The sequence below is a fragment of the Aspergillus fijiensis genome (genome assembly GCF_003184825.1).
Source record: "Aspergillus fijiensis CBS 313.89 unplaced genomic scaffold BO72scaffold_9, whole genome shotgun sequence".
Classification (NCBI taxonomy): Eukaryota; Fungi; Ascomycota; class Eurotiomycetes; order Eurotiales; family Aspergillaceae; genus Aspergillus; species Aspergillus fijiensis.
In genome coordinates this window covers 489134-510890 of record NW_024468985.1, presented here as the reverse complement: position 1 = coordinate 510890, position 21757 = coordinate 489134, and the positions used below count along the sequence as shown (strand labels likewise).

At 32.1% G+C, this 21757-nt stretch overlaps 4 protein-coding genes across 4 annotated transcripts; 1 reads left to right on the top strand and 3 right to left on the bottom strand.

Moving 5' to 3' along the window:
• Positions 1 to 656: 656 nt before the first annotated feature.
• Positions 657 to 2360, bottom strand: BO72DRAFT_466292 (putative ER to Golgi transport protein (Sly41); the record flags this gene model as incomplete). The annotated part of the gene is made up of 2 exons (XM_040946765.1): positions 657 to 1910; positions 1962 to 2360. 2 exons carry the CDS (start codon positions 2358 to 2360, stop codon positions 657 to 659), a joined length of 1653 nt encoding a protein of 550 aa, XP_040804477.1.
• A 12357-nt stretch (positions 2361 to 14717) lies between these two features.
• On the top strand, positions 14718 to 17694 carry BO72DRAFT_466291 (Pumilio-family RNA binding repeat protein; the record flags this gene model as incomplete). The annotated part of the gene is made up of 7 exons (XM_040946764.1): positions 14718 to 14825; positions 14887 to 15000; positions 15050 to 16201; positions 16253 to 16879; positions 17002 to 17281; positions 17334 to 17424; positions 17478 to 17694. 7 exons carry the CDS (start codon positions 14718 to 14720, stop codon positions 17692 to 17694), a joined length of 2589 nt encoding a protein of 862 aa, XP_040804476.1.
• A 628-nt stretch (positions 17695 to 18322) lies between these two features.
• BO72DRAFT_371464 (DUF5572 domain-containing protein) lies at positions 18323 to 18982 on the bottom strand (the record flags this gene model as incomplete). The annotated part of the gene is made up of 2 exons (XM_040941008.1): positions 18323 to 18653; positions 18723 to 18982. The coding sequence occupies 2 exons, from the start codon at positions 18980 to 18982 to the stop codon at positions 18323 to 18325; spliced, it is 591 nt and encodes a 196-aa protein (XP_040804475.1).
• Positions 18983 to 19258: 276 nt separating this feature from the next.
• BO72DRAFT_398368 (TFIIH/NER complex subunit SSL1) lies at positions 19259 to 21406 on the bottom strand. The gene is made up of 3 exons (XM_040942088.1): positions 20885 to 21406; positions 20450 to 20785; positions 19259 to 20372 (listed from the first exon to the last, which is right to left on the bottom strand). The coding sequence occupies exons 1-3, from the start codon at positions 21112 to 21114 to the stop codon at positions 19577 to 19579; spliced, it is 1362 nt and encodes a 453-aa protein (XP_040804474.1). The 5' UTR covers positions 21115 to 21406; the 3' UTR covers positions 19259 to 19576.
• Positions 21407 to 21757: the final 351 nt, after the last annotated feature.

Sequence of the window (21757 nt, the reverse complement as noted above, 5' to 3'; positions counted from 1 at the left end):
TTGCCGCCCGCGGATTGGTTCGGTTACGCGGCAAAATAAATCTTCCGGGACGCCTCTTTCACCCCTATAAACAAGCTCTGTCCCTCCGACCTTCTTCTTTTTCCTTTTCCTTTTCAGACTTATAAACTCATTTCACGGGCATGATTATTGTAGGTGGCAGGGTTCTGATATCTCTTCCTCCTCTGCTACATAGCCCTAGAACATTTGCACTGAGCTGGAGCTCCTTAGGGCTGCTTTCGTCTTCACATCAGTGAAAATGAGTCAGCCTGATGCAGGTATAGTTCTTTACTGACAGTTGCTACATCTCTCAAACCTATTACCAGATCTATAAATCAACAACTCTGAGGACATTACCTCCAGACAGTCATCACATGCCGCTACTCAGATTCTAGATGTAGAAATAACATGTATGTGCACTTGGAAGTAGGGAATTTTCACGACCTAATATCTTTCCAAGCCTTGTCGTAGGCACGCCGTCTAACAAAAGAATGGTCGTAGCGCCTTCATCATTCTCCAGACAATGATTAGGTACCTCGCAACATTGTTAATATCATTGCTACCTCAATTATTATAATATCCGATAAGACGTGTGCCGAAGGCAAAATGCTATTAAGATGTAAACTGAGGGATGACAGGAATATAATGCGCAGTTACGCCTAGGGCGCCATGTAGTCTGGTTGCCGGATGCCAGGAGCCAACCAAGCGCGGGAAGTACTGCTTCCTCTTGGGCGAACGTAGCCCTGTCCGTCAAACACCTTCTTCAAGTCATTCGTATGCGAGAGTGAATCGCCCAAGGATTGATGATCCGGAAATTTGCTTGCTGCTGGAGAGAAGCCAGTGGGCTCTCTGGCTCTCACTGGTGTCTGTTCGTTCAACGGAAGTACCGTTTCCTTGACACGGAAGTGATCGGCGTTGGCTCTCTGATCGGCTAAATCATCATGGCTGTTGCGATCGTATAGATAGAGCCCAACAAATGTGAGGAGAATCCCAAGACCTTGTACAGGGGTTGTTGAGCTCCCGAACCAAATGATCGCAACAATAATAACAAATACTCGCTTGACCAATGATGCAACGGAGTATGACACGGGCGAGACCATAGATAGAAGGATGAACGCCAAGATGTTCTGTGCAAAATGCGATACACCATTGAATACGAATTCGAGAAAAAGAGCACCATGGTCGAGAGAGCCCTCTTTTCCTGTGAGGGAAATCGCACCGTCCTTCATGAAGTCTGATATTAATGGGTATCCTTCGCAGACAACCCAGATGGGCAGGGTCAGGACAAAAGCTAGACCAGAGCAATAATACAGCAAGTTCAGCTTGTCCATTTTTCGCCGGCTTGTCGGCTCAAGGTTGGATTCTGCTCGTGCCGCTTCATTGAACAGCTTCTTCGAAAATATGTTCTGTGACACAAAAACGAGGGCTGCGACTAGCGCACATAAAATGCCGAAGAAATTAGTGGAAAACCCTGTAGAACACGCGAGCATAACACCGAGGGTTAACGGAATGAGGGACAAATACGTCGCTCTGGCGTAGCGAATCCGAAATAGCACACGATATGCCATGACCGTGAAGAGGGGTGATAGTCCCTTGATGGTGTGAACGAGTGAGACAGGTATCTGTGAAGTAGCCATGGAGCTGAGAATATGTCCGGCTAGCTGAAAAATCGCTAAAGGCAAAGCAGTAACAATAATATCGCGCGATGGTGTGTGGATTCCATGCTTAAGTGCTGGTATGCTATCCTTGAGTGAGGGTAGCATTCTGGACACAGACGACAGTAACAGGCACCAGAAAGACACAAAAGCAAATTGTACCATGGTTAAGGTGATCGGCTTCGGCAGCGCATTCAAAATCGATTTTGAGGAGGTGTTTGTCAGAGCCGAGGTCAGATACCAAATGAGACAGAGAGTCTAGAAGCAGGTCAGCATAGCTAGGACATATAAGCAAGCATGCATCATTACAATTAACCTGTATGAGACTGGTGCCTTCAGTGCTTCAGCCAGCTCCTGGGCATTAGCACTCACGCTACCATTGCGAGTCCTAATCGTGCTGATTGTCTCGCTGATGCTCTTTCTTGACCGTTGTCTCGTATTCCCAGCGAATACTGCTTTCTCATCGTACGGAAACTGCCCTGTCTTTCGCGGCTCCCAGCGTGCCGGCGCATATCTGACTGAGGAACCCGAGTGGTGTTCCCTTGAATCCTTTATCGTATCAAACGACTCGTCGCTGAACGGCGGAAATTTGTCTATCGGACTAGTCATGTGCTTTAATTGTGAGCCGGGTGTATTTGCTGGCATCTGTAGCTCTGAGAGCAACACAGACGAGCGTCGCCCAGTACCGGTCACGACCGTCGTGCTCATTCGAGTATCAGTACTAATATTTCAATAGAGGTGCTGTTGCTGGTAATATTAGCTAGGTCCAAGGCAAGTGGATAAGTGTAACACCGTACCATAAAAGGTGCAGTCTGGGTGATGGTCATCAAAGCTAATGAGCGAGGACCGATCTTTGCGCCTAGAAGGTAGAGTATCGCACGCGCCACAGTGATGAGATAGTGGCAGATTTTCGAGAATAAACAAGAATGAGGGACGTGGCATTCGCAATCTGTGAGGTGCCGGCAACATCAGTAGTCTTCATCGAAGCCAGGTGTGGGAAGTTCAGAGCAATTGGCAACAAGCTAGCCTGTAGATAAGTATGGGATAAGTTAAGTAAACGCTTAAAAGGGTCGAAGGCGCAGTACCTAGTAGAAGACCAGCACTACTGCTCAACCAGCCAATATCTCTCGTTGTGTGAAAGGGATCTGTAGAATTGTAAGAGGTAGTTGCCTAGCAGGACTACGTGATACGTAGGGAATATCCGGGTTAGTCCAGCAACGCTAGTAGTATCCGTAGCCGGTTAGTAGCATTTGCCAGGACCGGCGGTGGAGTGCTGGATGACGAATCTCTTATTTTTCATCTGCAGTTAACTAACTAACTACCTGTTAGTCCCTTCTATGTGTAGGCAATGAGGTTTTGTATGGTTTACAATCCGACCGCCTGCTCTCTTCGGCCGTTCTGCCACCCTCCGCACAGACTCCCGCACCCAAAAGTCAAAACACTACAGACTGCGTACGGGGGGCCAATGGTCCCCCCGCTCACCGCTTGTTAGTTACATAGTCAGTCAACTAACGTAATCGGTAAGCGAGTCGGCCACATAAGCAAGTCGGCCACTGTGGTCTTGGCAAGCAGCCGGTTATGCTATCCATATCAGAATTTTAATTTACATACAAAAAATATAGTATTCTTAAATATTTATATGGCTGTTTAGACGCCTGTAATTATACTTAATTCTTTCTTATTAAACATTTTATATATGTATATTTAAAAATACTATATATATTACAGCAAGACGGTATACAGCAGTAAGATTAATTTTCTATAGATTTTATATTACCGGCTGTTTTTTTCGCAGTCTAGGCGTTTGTAAAAGCTTTACAGATTTTTTAGATTATAAAGCTGTTTAGACTATTTATTTAATACTAATTCCGCCTCTGCTTAATATTCTTTTTTTAACAGCTATATAAAGTTGGTTATTTTTATATTTTAAAAGGGCTGCTTGATTTAAAGCTACTTTTATATCTTTAATAATATATAATATAGCAGTTTATATAGATAAAGCCGGAGGATCAGAATATTAAAGCAGTTAAGATATTAATAACTTATATTTTTTAAATTACTTTAAATTTCTAGATATTTTAGTAATAATAAAAATAGTTTTTTGGCTATTTAGCCGGCTCTTCTTTTTATAGAAGATAAGACTATCTAGAATCTTACTTAGATTAAAAAAAATAATTCCGGAAGTTTTAAAGATACTTTATATATTTGTAGATTTAAATACTTAAATATAAGTGTTTAAATATATATTAAAAAAATTAATCTTATTAATATAGTAATATTTATTTTATATAAGATTGTAGCGGACCGGTTAGTGGTGTTTTTGGTAATATTAATTCTGCCCTGCCTTCCCGCCTTGGCGGCTTTTTGTATATAGAGATTTCCGCCTTAATATATTAAAAAAACAACTAATTTAATAATATTGATTTTATTATATTTATACTTATTAGCTGTAACTATTATAATTAGTAGTATATCCAGTTATCTAGATATATTTTATATATATTTTTAAGAAATATACCAGTTTTTTTACTGTTTTTTCTATTTTTATATTTATTTTTTATTATTTCTGTGTTTTTCAGGTACTTTGTGGTTGCATTTTTAAAATTTTTCGGTTGTACTATAGTTCTGCCGGTTAGTTATTTTTTTATTTTTTTATTTATAGATTATTAGATATATTAAATTTTTATTCTAGTTATATAACTAGTTAGCTAAATCGAGTTTTATATATATATATATTTATATTAAACTCGAAAATTATATTTATTTTATTTTTTAAATTTTTGATTATTTATTATTTATTATTCTTATATTTTCTATTCTGTGTTTTCTATTTTTTATTATTTCTATTATATCTTATTGTTATACTTGATTTTTTAAAATTTTATTTTTTTAAATATACTCTAGTCATACTATAAATATAATTTATTCAGATTTTTTGTTTCTAGTATTATTTTTTTATTTATATATTTTAATCTTATAAACTTATTAATAATATTTAATAAAATATTATAAAATTATAATTAATTATATATTAAAACTTATCTATTAAATAATTTATTTTTATTATAACTTTTCTAGCTATTTTATTTGTAGTATAAATAATAATATCTTACTTTATATTTACTATATTATTTATATTACTTCTTAATTTTTATCTTTTAAAAATTATTTATATTTAGAATCTTAGAATATTAACTATTTTATTTTATATAAGCATCTCGCTAACTTTCTTTATTAATCCGATTATTTAACTAAAAGTAAATTATATTTAGCTTGATTAAACTATTTTTTTAGTATTTATTAATATTTTTTATCGAATTAAACAGACCGCTTAAATATATATATTTTAAATTAATAATCTAATTATTTTTTATATTTATTTCTTTTTATATTTTTACTAGTAAACCAACCGGACTGTTTTTTATATTTAATAATTCTAAATATACATCCGAATATTTTATTACAAGTCTAATAACTAAAGAAAACAATCTAATAATATTTAAATAATTTTATAATAATTTTTCTACTATTCTGTTTATTAAATTATTTTTTTTAATTATTTATTATATTAACTATTTTTTTTTATTTTTTTATTTTCTCGACTGTCTGTATTTATAGTATTTATATTTTTTAATCTAATCTAGAACTTTTTATATATTATATTTCTATCTAATATTTATTTACTTTTTAGTTTATCTAAAGTAACTATTCTTAAATAGTAATATTATTATATTTAATTTCTTAATTTTTTATATTTTAATTCTTCTGAAGATATTTATAATTTATATAATATTTTTGGTTTTTTTGCATTTAATTCAGAATTTAATATATTTAATAATCTGTATTTTAATTTTAGTAAAAAACTATATATAAATATTATAATAAATCCCGGTATTTCTAATATCGGTATCAATAATACTTCTAGAATTAATATTAATAATACTAGTCTATCTAATAATACTAATTATTTTTTTAAAACTAAAATTTTATATATTAAGTACTTATAAAATATCTTAAATAAATATAAATACAGTTAAATTAGTTATAAGTAAATAATCCGAATTTTTAAAATATTAATAACTTTATAAATATTAATTCTATAAATATTAATCCTATTAATCTTACTACTCCGAAAAATTAAAAAAATAACTATACTATCTATATTAAAAATATAAGATCCGAAAAAATTAGTTTCTTCTATTTTAGTATATCTAGTAAAGATATTATAAAGCAGATCGGCAGAAATATATCTTATAAAAATATAGATATATTTATTAATTATATTAAAAATATTATTTAGTACTGTAGTAAAGTCCTAGTAAAATCTAATTTATAAATATATATATAAAATACTATTTTTATTTAATATACTATTAGTTTTAATAAATATAAAAAATATCTTATAACTAAAGTATTTTTAGAATTCAGCTGGTTTAATAAGTTAACTAAATATTTTAAATCTAGTTTATATACTGCTATAAGTAAGTTTAACAGTTTATATTATAGTTTTATTAATATTTAATTAGATTATTATATCGAATAATTTATTTAAAAAATTATTTATTATATTTATATTATTTAATTAAATAATTTATTTAACCAGCTTATTTATATTTAGAATTGTATTAATTCTAGATTTTATATATAGCTAGTTCGACTAACTAAAAATATTAATATTAGTAAATTTCTTAATTCTTTTAATTAGTAATAGTATAATTAGAAAGACTTTATTTATATTACCTAAAATAATCAAAATATAGTAATTTCTTCTAAAAATTTAAAAAATAATTCTAATTCTAATTCTAAAATAATTCTTATACTAACTAAAACAATAAGAATAATATTAATAATAATTTAAGATAATTTAATCTAAATTAAACTAACTAGCAGAAAAACTTCTATCTGTTCCAGCGTTAATAGCAGCTATAAAATAACTAAAATTAGTTCTAGCAGTTATATTAATAATAGAACTATTAAGATAATTAATAATAATATAGTTAGATATTTTTAAATATATAAATAAATAATTATTAGTTCTGAAATTAATATTTTCTCTAATAATTAAAATATTTAAATAATTAGAATTAGAATTAGTAGTAAGAATACTAAAATTAAGAATATTAAAATACCCAGAAATATAATAATCAAAATAAAAAAATTAATAAATAAAATAATTATAAAGATATTAAAAAAGTTTATATAGCTATAACCGATTCTATTCTTTTTTTAATAGTAACAGTTAATATATCTAAGAATTTTTATATATATATAATTAATTCCAGCTGTTTTTTAATATTTTTATTTAGTCTTAATGTTCTGCTTTTTTATATATTTATATATATAATATTCTGTTTTTCGACTTTAATAAATAAGTATATAATATCCAGAACAAACTATTTTTTAATCTATATTATATTAGATTATTTTAAAATGTTTAGTATATTAATCAGCTATATTCTGGCTATATTAAAAAATCTATAAATAAATTCTTATATAATTATAAGAATATATATATTATTGTTAAAAATAACTTATTTAAAAATAATAAGTCCGAGTTTGTTTCTAAAAAAATTTTTAATATTAATAAATAGTATATTCTGTATTATAACTATAATATTTTTTTTATTTTTAAGAACTAGTTATATAAATATATTTCTTACTGTATTAAAAAACCCATTTAAGTTATTTCTACCAAGTTAAATATTTTTAATAATATTATAATTATTTTCTATTATTTTAAAAAATAGTAAACTACCGGTAATATCCAGTTTTTATATATTTAGTATTTTATAATAGTAAAAGCTGGTTTAAGTTATACTAATATTTATATACTTATTTATTTTAATATTAAATATTTTATTATTTTTATTAATACTATTTTTATAAAAAGTATTTTTAGTTTAATTATATATTCTACTAAGACTTTTTTTTATATTTTTAGTATTAGTTTAATTTACCGGTCTGACTTCTATATTAAGTTTAAAATATTTTTTTCTTATATTAAAAATCTTTATCTTATATCTAGTAATATTAAAATATTTTTATCTTCGAGTATTTTATTTTCGGATATTTTATTTTTAGATATTTTATCTTCTAAATATATTTATATTATTATTAGAGTATATTTTATTAAAGATTTCTATTTAGATTTACTTATTAGTACTAATATAATTAAATATAAAGATATAATTATTAACTATAAAAATTAAACTATAATTATTTATTTATATAATAATTTTATTTTTTTTATTTTTATATATATTAAAACCGATTATATTAAGACTCTGGTTTATTTAATCTAGATAGTTATAGTATTTTTTTATATTAAAATATATATTCTAGTTAAAATTTATACCAGCTTAATAAATATTAATTATATTTTTAAGTTTAAGAATAATTTTAGTATCTTTTTTTATATTTATATAATAAATATTTTATTTTTTTTATTAAAGCTGTTAATAAAATATCTTTTTTAGTAACTGTTAATTATTATATATATTTTAATATTTTAAAAAATAATAACTATATAATTATATATTCTATCGAAAATTATACTACTAAATTATTTTATTTTTTAAAATCTTATATTCTAGTTTTTAGTCTTACTTTAAAATTTTTTATATTAAAATCTACTATTTCTAGATTTATTAATCCTCCGGTTAATTTAGTTTTTTGGAAGAAAGATATTTACTATTAGATTTTATATCTATTATTATTAATCGGATATTTTTATATAAGTTAATATTAATACTTCCAGTAAAACTATAAAGCTATTAAATAGTATTACTATTTTTAAATATAATAAAAAAGAGACAAAGATATTTAAGTTTTTAACCAAGTTTTTTAATATATAAATAAATCCTAATAAATTAAATATTAGAATAGTCTGTATATTTAAAGATTAATAATTTTGTATTTTATTAAGAAAAGAATAATAAGACCGAATATATTAAAATTATTCCAGAATTTACTGTATTTTTTAGTATAATTATAAAATAATTAATACTATATTCGACTTTTTATATAAAATAAATAAAATATTTTTTATTAAAAACTATATATCTATATTCTATTTTATTTTTATAGTTTAAAAAATAGTTAATAGTATATCTAAAAGTCGTGCTGTCGTAGATTTATATAATATAAATTATAAAACCAAATCTAATATATATCTAGTTTTAGTATAAAATAAAATTTTTTAAATAGTAGCTAGTTATAAGTATATTACTATTATAAATATAATCTGGTTTTTTTATTAATAATTTATTTATTTCTTTTACTAAAATTATTTTATAATTATTATATATCGTGGCTAAAAGATTTTTTATATTATAATTATAAGATTTATAAACTCTGTTTTCTATATATAAAGATAAATAGATTTAATTCTAGCAGAATATTAAATATTTATTTATATTTATATTAATAATATAATTATTATATTTAGATTTTTCTAGAAATATTATAAATATTTATATTTTTTATTTAGTAAGCTTAAAGATATTAATATTAAACTAAAACCAACTAAAATATATATTATATTTTTATTTATTATATTACTAGAACAGTATATTAATATATTAGAATTTATTATATTTAAAAAAAACTTAAAATTATTTATATTTTTTAATTTCTATAGATTCTTACCGAGCTTAAATATTATTTTAGTCTAACTAACTAGTTAAAATATTATATTAATTACTATACTTAAAAGACTGTTTTTTTATAAAATTATAAAACTAAAATATTTAAAATATATTTATTTAATTATATATCTGGCTGTTATTAATTTTATTAAAACTATATATTTAAGACTATTATCTTTAGTATAATTAAAAAAAATATTAAATATATAAAATATTTAAAATATATTTATTTAATTATATATCTGGCTGTTATTAATTTTATTAAAACTATATATTTAAGACTATTATCTTTAGTATAATTAAAAAAAATATTAAATATATAAAATATTATAAGTAGAATTTTCGAATTTATATATTCTTACTTATTTTAATCTAAATACTTAGTTGTTTATTAATCTTAATATTTTATATAATAATTATAGAATTATAGTTTATTATTTTAAAAATAATTATACTAAAGATAAAAATATTAAAAATATTAACTTTAATATTTCTAAAAATATTTTATCTAAAAACTCGAAATCTTTTTTAAAAAATAAACTATTTTAAGATATTAATTTATTAAAGCTATCTATTTATATATAAATCTAATCAGTATTATTTTTAAGTAGAATACTTACTTTTATAAAGTATAACTACTAGTTTCTTCAATTTAAAATCTTTTATCTTATTTAAAATCTATAAAAATTATATTATTTTATTTAAGTATTTTTAAAATTTTTTATTATTTATATTAATTATACTAGTATTATTAGTATTTTAAAATAGATATTTTTTAATATTTTTATTATTAAATAATTAAATCTATATTTTACTTATATAAATTAGTATATCTAGTAGTTTAATATTCTTATTTTTTACTATACTAAATATACTAATACTGTTACTAATACTTTATTTTATTTTTTAAAAAAAAGTTTTTTATATCTTTAAATACAACTTAAAAGATATTTTAGTTAATATATTTTCTGTCTAAATATTTATTATCTAGTTGGATAAAAACTTTAAGAAGCAGATTATTAATAGTTATATTATAAATATTTAATTAAGTAAAATTATTAATATTTTATATTTTAATTTTAATATATTTTTTTTATGTTTTCTTTATAACAGCTAGTTATATATAAATAAATATATTATTTATTCTAATTTTAAAACTATTTCTAATCTCGATTATATTATTAAGAATAATAAATTTAAAATAACAAAGAAACTATAAATATATATACTATAAATTATTATATCTAAAATTTTCTATACTATATATAATAAATATAATTATATTAGTATTAATAAATATCTTCTAAAATTAAATAATTTAATTATTTATAAAAATCAAAAGCTGCTTAAAAAATATATTTTATATTATTTTATTTATTAATATAATAAAATCTATAAATATAAGCTGTATAATATATTATAATCTATTTTTATTTTTATTCTATTTTATATTATTATTATAAATTTTATTATAGATTTATTTAAAATATTTATTACCGGCTATAATTAGCTTTTTATTATAATTAATAAATTTATTAAATATATTAGTCTACTTTCTAGTCTCTCTATATAAAAAGTAAATTAATAAAAACTTACTATTATTAAGTATATATAATTTTATAATTAGAATATTTTCTATTTCTTTATTTTCGATTATAATATATAATTTATATTTATATTTTAAAAGAATTTTTTTTTAAAATAAAATTAAAGTAGTTTTATTTAACTACTACTTAATTTTAAACCGATAAACAGTTTAAACAGATAATCTAAACTATTAAAATAATAATATACTATAGTATTATTTAAGTCTAAAATACTTAAAAAGTTAGATTTTAGTCTATTCTTTTTTTATTAATTATTTTAATAATAAATTTTTTTATTAATATATCTATAAATAAAATTCTTTATAAATTAATATTTAATATTTTATTATATTAATTCTAGTATTTTATAAAGTTTATTTTATAATATATTAAATATTCTAATCCAACTAAAGTTATTTTTAATACTTTATTTAATAGTCTTAATATTTTTTTATTTTTAGATTTTTTATCTAATATCTTGCTGTTTCTAAATATTCTGTTTATAATAAAACCGAAGATATATTTATATATTAAAATTATTATTTTTAAATATATAAATATTTATTTTATTTAGAATCTGTTCTATCGGTTTAATACTAAAGAGGTATTAAAATTTATATTTATATATATAAAAAAATATTATAATATTAGATATAAGCTTATATATTTTAATATTAATAATTTTATTTATTTTCGGTTATACTATAAATATACTATTCTATTTATTTATAATATTAAACAAAAGTTTGCTCAGCAGTATACCGGCCTATTTAAAATTCTTAAAATTATTAGTTATTATATATACTATTTAAAACTGCTGTTATTTTAATTAATTTATTTAATAATATTAATTATCCAGCTTAAGCCTATATTTAAAAATATTAATTTTTTTAGCTGAAAGTTATCCAAATCTTTTTATATTATTAATAAAAGATTTCCCGGTAAGACCGACTGTTAGAAAATTAAAATAATTATTAATAAATATATAATATATTATAGCTGATACTGCACGTCTGTTTTATAATATCTAATCTATTAGTTCGGATATAATTTTAAAAATAATTAATAGATTAAAACTACCGATGTTACTACCGATAAATTAATATAAAAATATAAATATTATTATTTATAGTAAATATCTGCCGGTCTTGATATTTTAAAGTTCTTATATCTTTATTTTTTAATAAAATTGATTTTTGGTTTATCTATATTTTTTTTCTTTATTTTTTTTATTTAATATATTATATCTTCTAATATATTATCTTTTATCTTCTAGATTATTATTATTAGTAATATTTCTTATATATTCTGTTTTTTTATATCTAGTTCTTAACGCGGGCATCATTTTTTATAAAACTAGTATATATAGCGGACCGGTTGGTAGTATTTTTAATAATATTAATTCTATTTTATCTTTCCGCCTTGGCGGCTTTTTATATATAGAGATTTCCGTCTTGATATATTAAAGAAACAACTAACTTAATAATATCAACTTTATCATATTTATACTCATCGGCTGCAACTGTCATAAAGATATTTAATCCGGCGGCTGTATACTTATTTTAATAATAAAAATACAGCTATATTTAAAAATTAATAGAGAGAAAAAGAATTGGCCGGTATATATACTAGAATAATATTATTTTTATAGTATATATTATTAGATTAAAATATTAAATAAAAATTATATTTATTAAGAATAAGAAGACTATATTAGCCGGTTCTTCGGTTTTTAATATAAGAAATAAAATATTTTTTAAGCCAGTATTTATTAATTTTTTAATTAGTCTATTTATTTAGTAATATTATAATATACTATAAAAATAATAGACTGTTTTTATATTATATTTATATATAGGTTTTTATTTTTAATATTATATATACCGGTAATGTTTATTCTACAGTATTAATATATTTAATTAAAATTATTTATTTATAATTTTTAGACTGTATAAAAATTTTTTTTATAATAGAATAAATATATTACTATTTTAGCTGCAGTTATTAAGCCTATAATAAAGCCGGTTTTATTAAAGTTATAAATATTTATATTTATAATTCTATATATAATAACAGTAGTTTATATATGTTAAAACCAGGCCTATATAATATTAGGATTTTTATATTTTATATATTTATAACTGATTTAATATATAAACTAAGACTTTAAAGTATTATAATACTAAAAAATAAAGTTATATATTTATTTTTTACTTATTAAATTAGTTAATTTTTTATTATATTTTTATATTAAAATTAATACTATATTATATATATAAAGCTGTCTTAGTAGTATACTATATTAATCTAGTAATATAATTTATTTAATAAATAATTTTTTTTCTAAAGAAGTTAGTTTATAGTAATTAGTACATGTTTTCTTATAGTATATAATACTATTTAAATAATCTTAAAAAATTAAATATAGAACTTTAAAAGTATCTACAATCTTATAAATTAAGCAAATTTAGTCTTTTTTTATAGTCTTAATTGCGAGATAGAGTCTGTCTTCTTATTCTACCGATAATTTTAATAATTAAAATATTTTTAGTAGATAAATTAATGTCTGTATACAGGTAGTTTTATAGGCGTGGTAGTGGTTGATGGGGTGGCCGACTCGCTTACGTGGCCGACTCGCTTGCCGATTACGTTAGTTAGTTGGTAAATTAAGTCAGCCAAGTTGTTAACTAGTGAGTTGAGACTTTTACTTTGTGCATGCTGTATGTACACTATACACTGTACTCTGCTCTGTATATGTTGTGGATACGCCGCCCACGATAAGAGATTGTCACCTGCAGTAGCCAGCCATCCTACCCTCTATATACTTCAAAAGATCTCACCAGTAATGGAAAAAATAAAGGTGTATACAGGTACGGTACATTATGTAGTACACAAGGTATAGACAGGCCATCAACCATGTATTTAGACATTGTATACAATCAATACATACTCTATTCAATCAGATAGAAATATGTGCCTTTTGCATACTTGCCTAGGGTATGGAAGATATTCTGGTAACATGATTCGAGAAAGTTGTCTCTCCCAAGTAAACTTATTTGTTACTACAGAAATAGACAAAGGCCCTTCCCCCCCCCCAACTGCTGCACCATCTTATATACATAATACTTATGCGCCGACAGAGTCTTGCTTTTGATCATACATGATGTATGTATAGCTCTTACTATGTGAGTATGGAAACCTACCTAGAGTATTCTATAGAACATAGTACACTTCTTAGGACAGTCTCCTGCTTACTGTACATATCAAGCTGTTGCAACATTCTCTTACTGACCATCGGCAGAGAATGATAATCATCCCCCTCAGTCGGTTTCTTTGACATACTGTTAGGCAGGATGCCACTACCTAGGTAGGTACCTTAATTTACCAACCGAACCCCGCAGATACCTTTCACTGGCAGCGGCCCTTCGCACGCGACTTCCTCCAATCATTGCTATTTCGGGCTTCATTCTATTTGACTTAGGTAGGTACTATAGGTACCAACCAATACTCTCCGTCGCTACTTCCGGATTGTAGTACTAACCCTGCTATACATGCAGTATACAGGCTGGTAGGGACACTGAAGGCTTCATATATCCTCTTTCCGATATTGTGACTATCTACCCTGCCTCTTTCTGGATGGGATCTGGTCGTATATTACCAATAGTTATTGTCGTTCCGGTCCATCCTCAAATAACGACCACCTATACATTCCTTGCGAACGATTGGAATCATTGACTCTCAACTGCTCCAGCCACCTGCTCTAACGTTTGATACTGGACGAGTGCACCGTCACGAATCTCGAAGAACTTCAATTAGGCGGCACTCGACACATGATGTCTCTCATGTCAATAACATCGTCCAAGCTGAACCGCACCGACAGTGGCCCTCCTCATAGTGTTGCGAGTACTTTCCATGTACTAAATCTTGGAGACGAGGTCGCAGTGAGTCTCTAAAACACGACGCAGTAGCTATAAAGTTCTAACAGCAATACATCAATCCTAGAGCCATACACATTCCAAGGTTCCAGCCAGTGTGACGGAGTCTCTGAGATCATCTGTTCCCGGAGGCAGTCAAACATCGGCAGATGACTTTTACCATGATGTCCCATCAAGCAAGGTCAGAATTTCGCGACTAATACCATCAGTCCAAAATCTCACAAGCCTAGAAGCAGAAGTTGGAGCATTTCAATATTGTCTCCCCAAATACCCACACCGAGATGGAAAGGATATTAGCAAGGCTTTCTCCCAAGCCTCAGCCGTCCGAGGCCAAGCTACCCGTGGACCAGAGCCTGTTTTCAAGGATACCTAGCGAGCAGCACTTGCTGAAGCGACATAGCCATCACATGTTTGATGATGAGACGAATCCAGACTTTAGTGATGATCATACAGACCTTGACAAGTCTCCCAGTAGTTTACCATCAGGAGAAATTCCTCGCACATCAACTGATCTGGTTGAAACTGAGCCGTCGCAGGCAGTTCACATCGACATGGCCGAGGTGTTACGTTTGAAGCAGGAACTACTGGCTGCCAACTCAACGATAGCCCTGCAAGAGCAGGAATTAGCCCAGACTCGAGTGATCAAACATACTATAGACCAAGCACTCGGACCCCCTTCTGAAGCCGAGTTCAATGGACGAGAAGTAACAGAACAAACAATCGCCAATTTGCAAAGTGCATTTAAAGCGTCACAGACAGGCTTTACCTCTATCCAGGACGGCTGGAATACGCAAGATGACTCTCAGTCCGACATGTCTGATGCTCTCTCTGCTGGAGCATACAACAGGAATCGGGCATTTTGGACATCTGCAACCCAGCAAGCGATGAGCACAAACATGAGCCCGATCAAGGAAAGACCTTATGGAGAACCATTCCGTTTGCCTTGCAACAGTCCCTATAGCGAGGACTCTAACAGATTCTGGACTGGCTCGAGTACAAACTCTTGCGTGCCGAGCCACGATGTTTTTCAATCACACCGAGTTTTCTCAGGACCGGCCTCGGGATCTTTCACCCTTGATTCCAATATTCCTGAGGAACAAGCTAGGTACCTTCAGGCTCCAGGGCCAGGGCCGCGGCGCTCATTCACCCAGAATAGCCGTGGTGGACCATGCTTCCCAAGCCACGGTACTCCATGGCCAGCTGCCTTTGCATCAAGTCCCGAGTCAACCCTTTCAAGATCTTCCATAGAAAGGTCCAACGGTGCTTACCAACAACAAGTTGCAATGTATCCAATTCATACATACCATCAACGCCCAATTGGCACCCCACTCTCACCAACAGCCACAGAGTTCAATACGTCTAATTCATGGCAATCTTCGTCGGTAAGAAACGTCCCACCTTTCTGTCGCTTCGACTTGAGCTTATGTATATAGGTGGGCACAAATCCCAGCCAAACATACATTTCACCATTGGAACCAATCAACTACCGACGACTGCTTGACAAAAACGTTTCTTGCGATTGGAAATATATAGTCGATAAGATCGTATGTAATAACGACCAGCAAGCTTCAATATTCCTACAACAAAAGCTCAAGGTTGGGACAACTGAGCAAAAGTATGAAATCATAGAGGCAATTGTACACCAAGCCTATCCGCTCATGGTAAACCGCTTCGGGAACTTTCTCGTCCAACGCTGCTTCGAACATGGAACTCCCGACCAGATCATTGCAATCGCCAATGCTATCAAAGGGAATACCCTGAGCCTGAGTATGGATCCGTTCGGTTGCCATGTGATACAAAAGGCCTTTGACTGCGTCCCAGAAGAGCATAAAGCGGTCATGGTCCATGAACTTCTGCGGCGAATACCAGAAACTGTCATTCATAGGTACGCGTGCCATGTCTGGCAGAAACTGTTCGAATTGCGATGGAGTGGAGAACCCCCGCAGATCATGAGTAAAGTAAACGAAGCACTATGCGGGATGTGGCACGAAGTCGCATTGGGCGAGACGGGAAGTCTGGTAGTGCAGAACATATTCGAAAATTGCGTCGAGGATGAAAAGGTGACACTTGATCATTTCTTCTTTGTTCTCTGAAGTTCTTTAATGGACCTAGAGAAGCTGGAACAGGCTGCTCAGAGGACATTCAATGATCCCTGCTGGATGCTTGCTAACGAGATGCATAGCGCCCTGCTATCGAAGAGGTGTTATCAAAGATCGACATACTTGCCCACGGCCAGTTTGGAAACTGGTGCATCCAGCATGTTTGCGAACATGGTGCCCCACACGACAAAAGCCGCGCCGTTGAGCACATTCTTGCTTGGTCAGTCGATTACAGCATGGACCAATTTGCTTCGAAGATTGTGGAAAAATGCCTGAAGATTGGCGGCTCCGAGTTCCTAGATCGCTACCTTGCTCGAGTATGCACAGGCCGCAGTGATCGCCCGAGAATGCCTTTGATTGATAGTAAGCCCTTGCGTAAACTACTCATTGTTTGTGGCTGTCTGACTTAATTCAGTTGCTGGGGACCAATATGGCAATTACCTTATTCAATGGATATTGATAAATGCCTCACCGCATCAGCGTGAGTTGGTCGCCAGCCATATTAGGTATTCACCCATCTGCTGAATAACATCGTGCTTGATCCTGACGTGACGTATAGAAAACATATGGTGTCCTTGCGTGGCTCTAAGTTCGGTTCCCGCGTGGCTATGCTATGTTGCAACCATTCTCACACAACTCGTCCCGGGCCAGGTGCCGGCCTTTCGGTCAATCGTTTCGGCAATTTCGGCGACGACAGGTACCAGATGCCTGGACAACACGGCGGACGTTTCAGTCGCGCAACTCAGTGGAACCCCAACTACCCGCCATTTCGATGACCACAATGTCAAGAACAAGAGTAGACCGAGACCTATTCTTTCAGCCCTGTGACGAGAGCTACAAACTAACCTACCGCGTCGATTTGTTCCAGGTAGACGCCCAGTAGCCTGCACTTGGCAACTTTGATCGTTACGCTTTTGAAGGGCTGCGCTGCGCTTGATGCGTGATTCATCTAGTCCAAGTCGGACGAATTTCACACCTCATTCATTCATATGCGCTCCTATAGCACCATGCCATGCTTTTGTGGCTCTTGATCCAGGACAGCTCTTTTCTATCTACCTGAGGCAAACCGAAAAGGTGAAGAAAAGAAGCTACCCGAGGAATTAGCAAGATGATGTTGATACTATATTACCTATGCTTCTTGTTATCCACCGTCCCAAGTATGAGGAGAAGACAAGGGAGGTGCGGTCAAAATACAGTTGCTTGTGCGAGAGGTTGGTTTACGACAAGTTCATGAATTATTGCCAGTTTACCGGTACTACCTACTTTGCAGAAGCTCTTATTGTTAGCTATGAACTAATATGACATATCGGACTACTGACGAGGACGCAATTGGTCATCCACTAAAGGCAAGGAGTCGACTTGGCTGTTTGAGCAACTTTTTGGAAATCAGCCCGTACTTGTCATTCATCTGCCGATATGCTCGCCGCTTTCCAGCTCCCACGGCTTCCGTCTCCTTGACCTGGCACTTGGAGTGTCTTGGCCAGCGAGTATAGTGTCTGGTATCTGCTGAATTCCAGGTATGGGTTTCCCGGTCGTAATAAGTTCTACTATATGAGCGAACGAGGAGGGATACGCAGGTTCTGCTTGCTTCAATGGCGCATTTGCACGGTCTTCAGATACCACACTGTTGAGTTGCTGCTGGTTTATAGGACCAGCAGCTTCAGCTGCTGTGGGTCTGGCTTGTAACCATAGTTGGTAATTTCCAATGTTCACGGGAGTCGGGAGTTTCTCTTTCCTGAACCAAGAGAGCAAAATAGTCATGGTTAGAGCTATAGCTTCTAAATATTCGGTAGAAAGGTCTAACCTCGAGAAGTAGAAACATTTAGCCTGTAACGTAACATTATCGTCCCGGTCGATCTCGGCCTTTGACGCTGGCATTTCAGGGTGGCCGAGAATTATCGAGAGCCCATGTGCAAACTCATGATCGTCCTCAAATGGGTAGGAACTGAGTCTTTCGAAGAGCTCAGCGTCCCACGTTTCCTGCTCGACTCCAGGCGGGAGAATTGCTTCGTCTGAAGACTGGATCGAAGCCTCCCACAGAGCAGGTGTGCGCGTGGGGTTCATGACCGTGTTGAGGAGCTAAAGCGTACTGTATCGGACATGAGTGAATGTCAAAGGTGATGTCAATCGATGCGTCAAAGCCAGCGGACCTGCGGCATGTGAACCTGGTTATGTGACAGGCGGTCTAACACAAGACTAGCCGAGGTCTGTCTCCTATTCCGCGATCACAAATTTACTAATTTCAATGGTCGAATCAAGGCCACAGTACTTAGTAGCCTGGTCTAGAATAAAGTGGATTATTTGACAGATATAATCAAGTTTGCTACCTTCTAAGATATTGGTACCATCTTCTAATCGCTCCTTAGCCTCTTTCATGACTGGATATCAGCTCGCTCAGATAGTCACATGCGGATCGTAGTGAAGGATGTGCCTACTACATCACCATGACACCACGCCCAAGTCAACCTGCAGGAATAACTGCATTTCGTGCAGAGTGGCCATATGGTAGCCGCGGGTATAACTGCCCCTGAGCCGATTCTGATGAGTCTTTCTGCACCAGCATCTACAGTGTTAGGCTTACAGAGATGTGCAATTCCTGTATGAAGTAGGTCATTGAGCTGGGATATCCCGTAGTATTGCTGAACGATGTCGATCGGATTATGCCGATGTATCCATTCTGTCAGCTACCTGAACCAGTCCAGGCGTTGTAGAAGATGTGGTCTCGCTTTGACAGCCAGGGCAATTGTGCACAACTTCGTGAGCAAAAAGGTCACAATCAATGCAGAAATTGTTACGGCACACGGTGCATTCATAGCGACTGCTTACGCTCATCCCTCTAGACTGTACATCTGCGGCCTGCCATTGATCTCTAGGGGGCACTGGAGGGAAAGTTATACCACAAGCAAAGCAGGCCAGGCTACGCGAGGCTCGCGCCCATGGAACTTCGACCCAATTCATCAATGGGAAAAGATGATGATAAGACCGAGCGAGATGCGTGGAAAGGATTAGTGTCAGACTGCATGAAGGGCATTCGGCAGGAAGGCCGCAAACCTTGCTATTGCATCGAGAGCAGGAATAGCCCCCACAAGAAGGATTCGAATGGCACGCGCAAAGAGAAGGGTGGGCTTCGACAGAACGGGACGGAAATCCCATCATCAGGAGGGAGCTTGCGGACTGCCTTTGAGAAAACGTGGCCGGAGGGGTTGTGACACCCATTACCAATTCACGAAAGTGCTGCTCGTTAAGAGCTACGCCGTACGTGGTATCGTCGCCATGATTTGTCTTAGAGCAAAGCTCGCGGCAAATGGCTACTTGAGCAGCAAGGCCCACGATGCCAACACGGATTTTTTCGCTAACCAGAGTTGCTATGGTATGGTGAATATCACCTGGATCAGAGGAGAGCAAGGAACCAAAGATGATCAAGACTTCACGGGTACCGTGAGTGGGAGTGTGACTGTGAACCATGGGTTAGTTTGCGTGGTTCGTGGGGGCAATTCAGCTGTGCCAAAACTCTGGATGGTGCGAACATACAAGAGAGCACCTCGAGCCATTTCAAGCCCATTCTGCAAGCTAGGAAGACCTTTCGGGTCATGCTCTCGTAGGGCTTGAATTGCACTGATATGTTCAGTAGGATTTCCACTCATATCACTAACCCGTACTGCGAGACCATCCCTCAGGCCAAGTACACCCAACTGGGAGATTGGATTCTGTTCAAAGAATTCTCTGACGAACTCTTGGGCATAGCGCAGGGACAGGAGATATCGCGTTGGCCGTAGATCCTTTTCTGCCATTGAGTGTGACAAGTCGAGAACCAGGATAAGATGGCGGATAATGCCTCGTTGTAGTGGTGTGGTGTCCCGTAGAAGTCTGTGAAGATTTTCAGCTTCGCCATACCCCACCTGTATTCAGTGTCGTTTGTCCCCCCCCTTGGACATGTATCAAGGGTGAGAGAAAAGAGAAGCTAACCTCTTCCTTTTCCCAGCTTCAAGTAGACCCTCTACTGTAGAGTTGATCGTGCCATCTGCGCCTTCGACCAAGCTCTCCCAAGTCCTTGAGACCTCCCATTCGGCGCCTCCGCGATTTTTCTTTCTTTTCGAACGCGGCGGTTGAGCGGCTCCGCCTCGAGATGAGATTTGACTGCCATCTACCTCATCCTCGGAGGCTTCCCCAGCATACTCTTCATCGGAATCGGCCATCTTTAGAATTGTGAGGCAGGCTGCGAAGGACGGATCTGGGGTTGGAGCGAACGACCAGGATAGGTGAAGATGCTTGAACGATCGGCTTTGGCGGTTTTGGGGACAAGTGTGTTGTTACTAGACATCTCTTTAGTAGTAAGGCATTCTTAGATGGTGTATACAGTAGGAATATTGAGTAGTTCGACTAGGTAGGAACAGTACTACTGCTGAGCACTCACCTCTCGGCCGTGATTAGATAATAGAATCAACCAGGAATTAACTTACATTCGTCTCCCGAAAAGGGTCCAAGCTCCGTCGGAGCTCCGGTCTGTGTCCTGATGGAACAACAATGATGATTATTGAATGACACTACCAAACCATATACTAAACCATATCTTTCTCACTTGACACAGACGAGACTCGGTAAATCTGGGCTTCGTTTACGTACAATTTCCTCCCCTCCCCACTCTGCCCTCCAGTCTTTGCCTTAGCCTTCTGTAAAACACAATAAAGTGATTCTGTCTCAGGCTCCCAGGATTCTTACCCTCATTGCAATCTCCCTTCCGTTCTTGTCCTCCCCCCTCCGGATTTTCTGATTTACTTGTATGTATGCGTATCACCCCATATCTGTATCGTTACGGGTAAATGAGGCTTTGTGGCATGG

Excerpts from the sequence above, each read along its gene's own strand:
- BO72DRAFT_398368 (XM_040942088.1), bottom strand. The coding sequence starts at position 21,114 with ATGGCCGATTCCGATGAAGAGTATGCTGGGGAAGCCTCCGAGGATGAG. Across the intron at positions 20,786-20,884 it reads GAAGCTGGGAAAAGGAAGAG|ACTTCTACGGGACACCACAC; the intron begins GTTAGCTTCTCT and ends AAATCTTCACAG. Across the intron at positions 20,373-20,449 it reads ATGGCTCGAGGTGCTCTCTT|TCACACTCCCACTCACGGTA; the intron begins GTATGTTCGCAC and ends CATGGTTCACAG.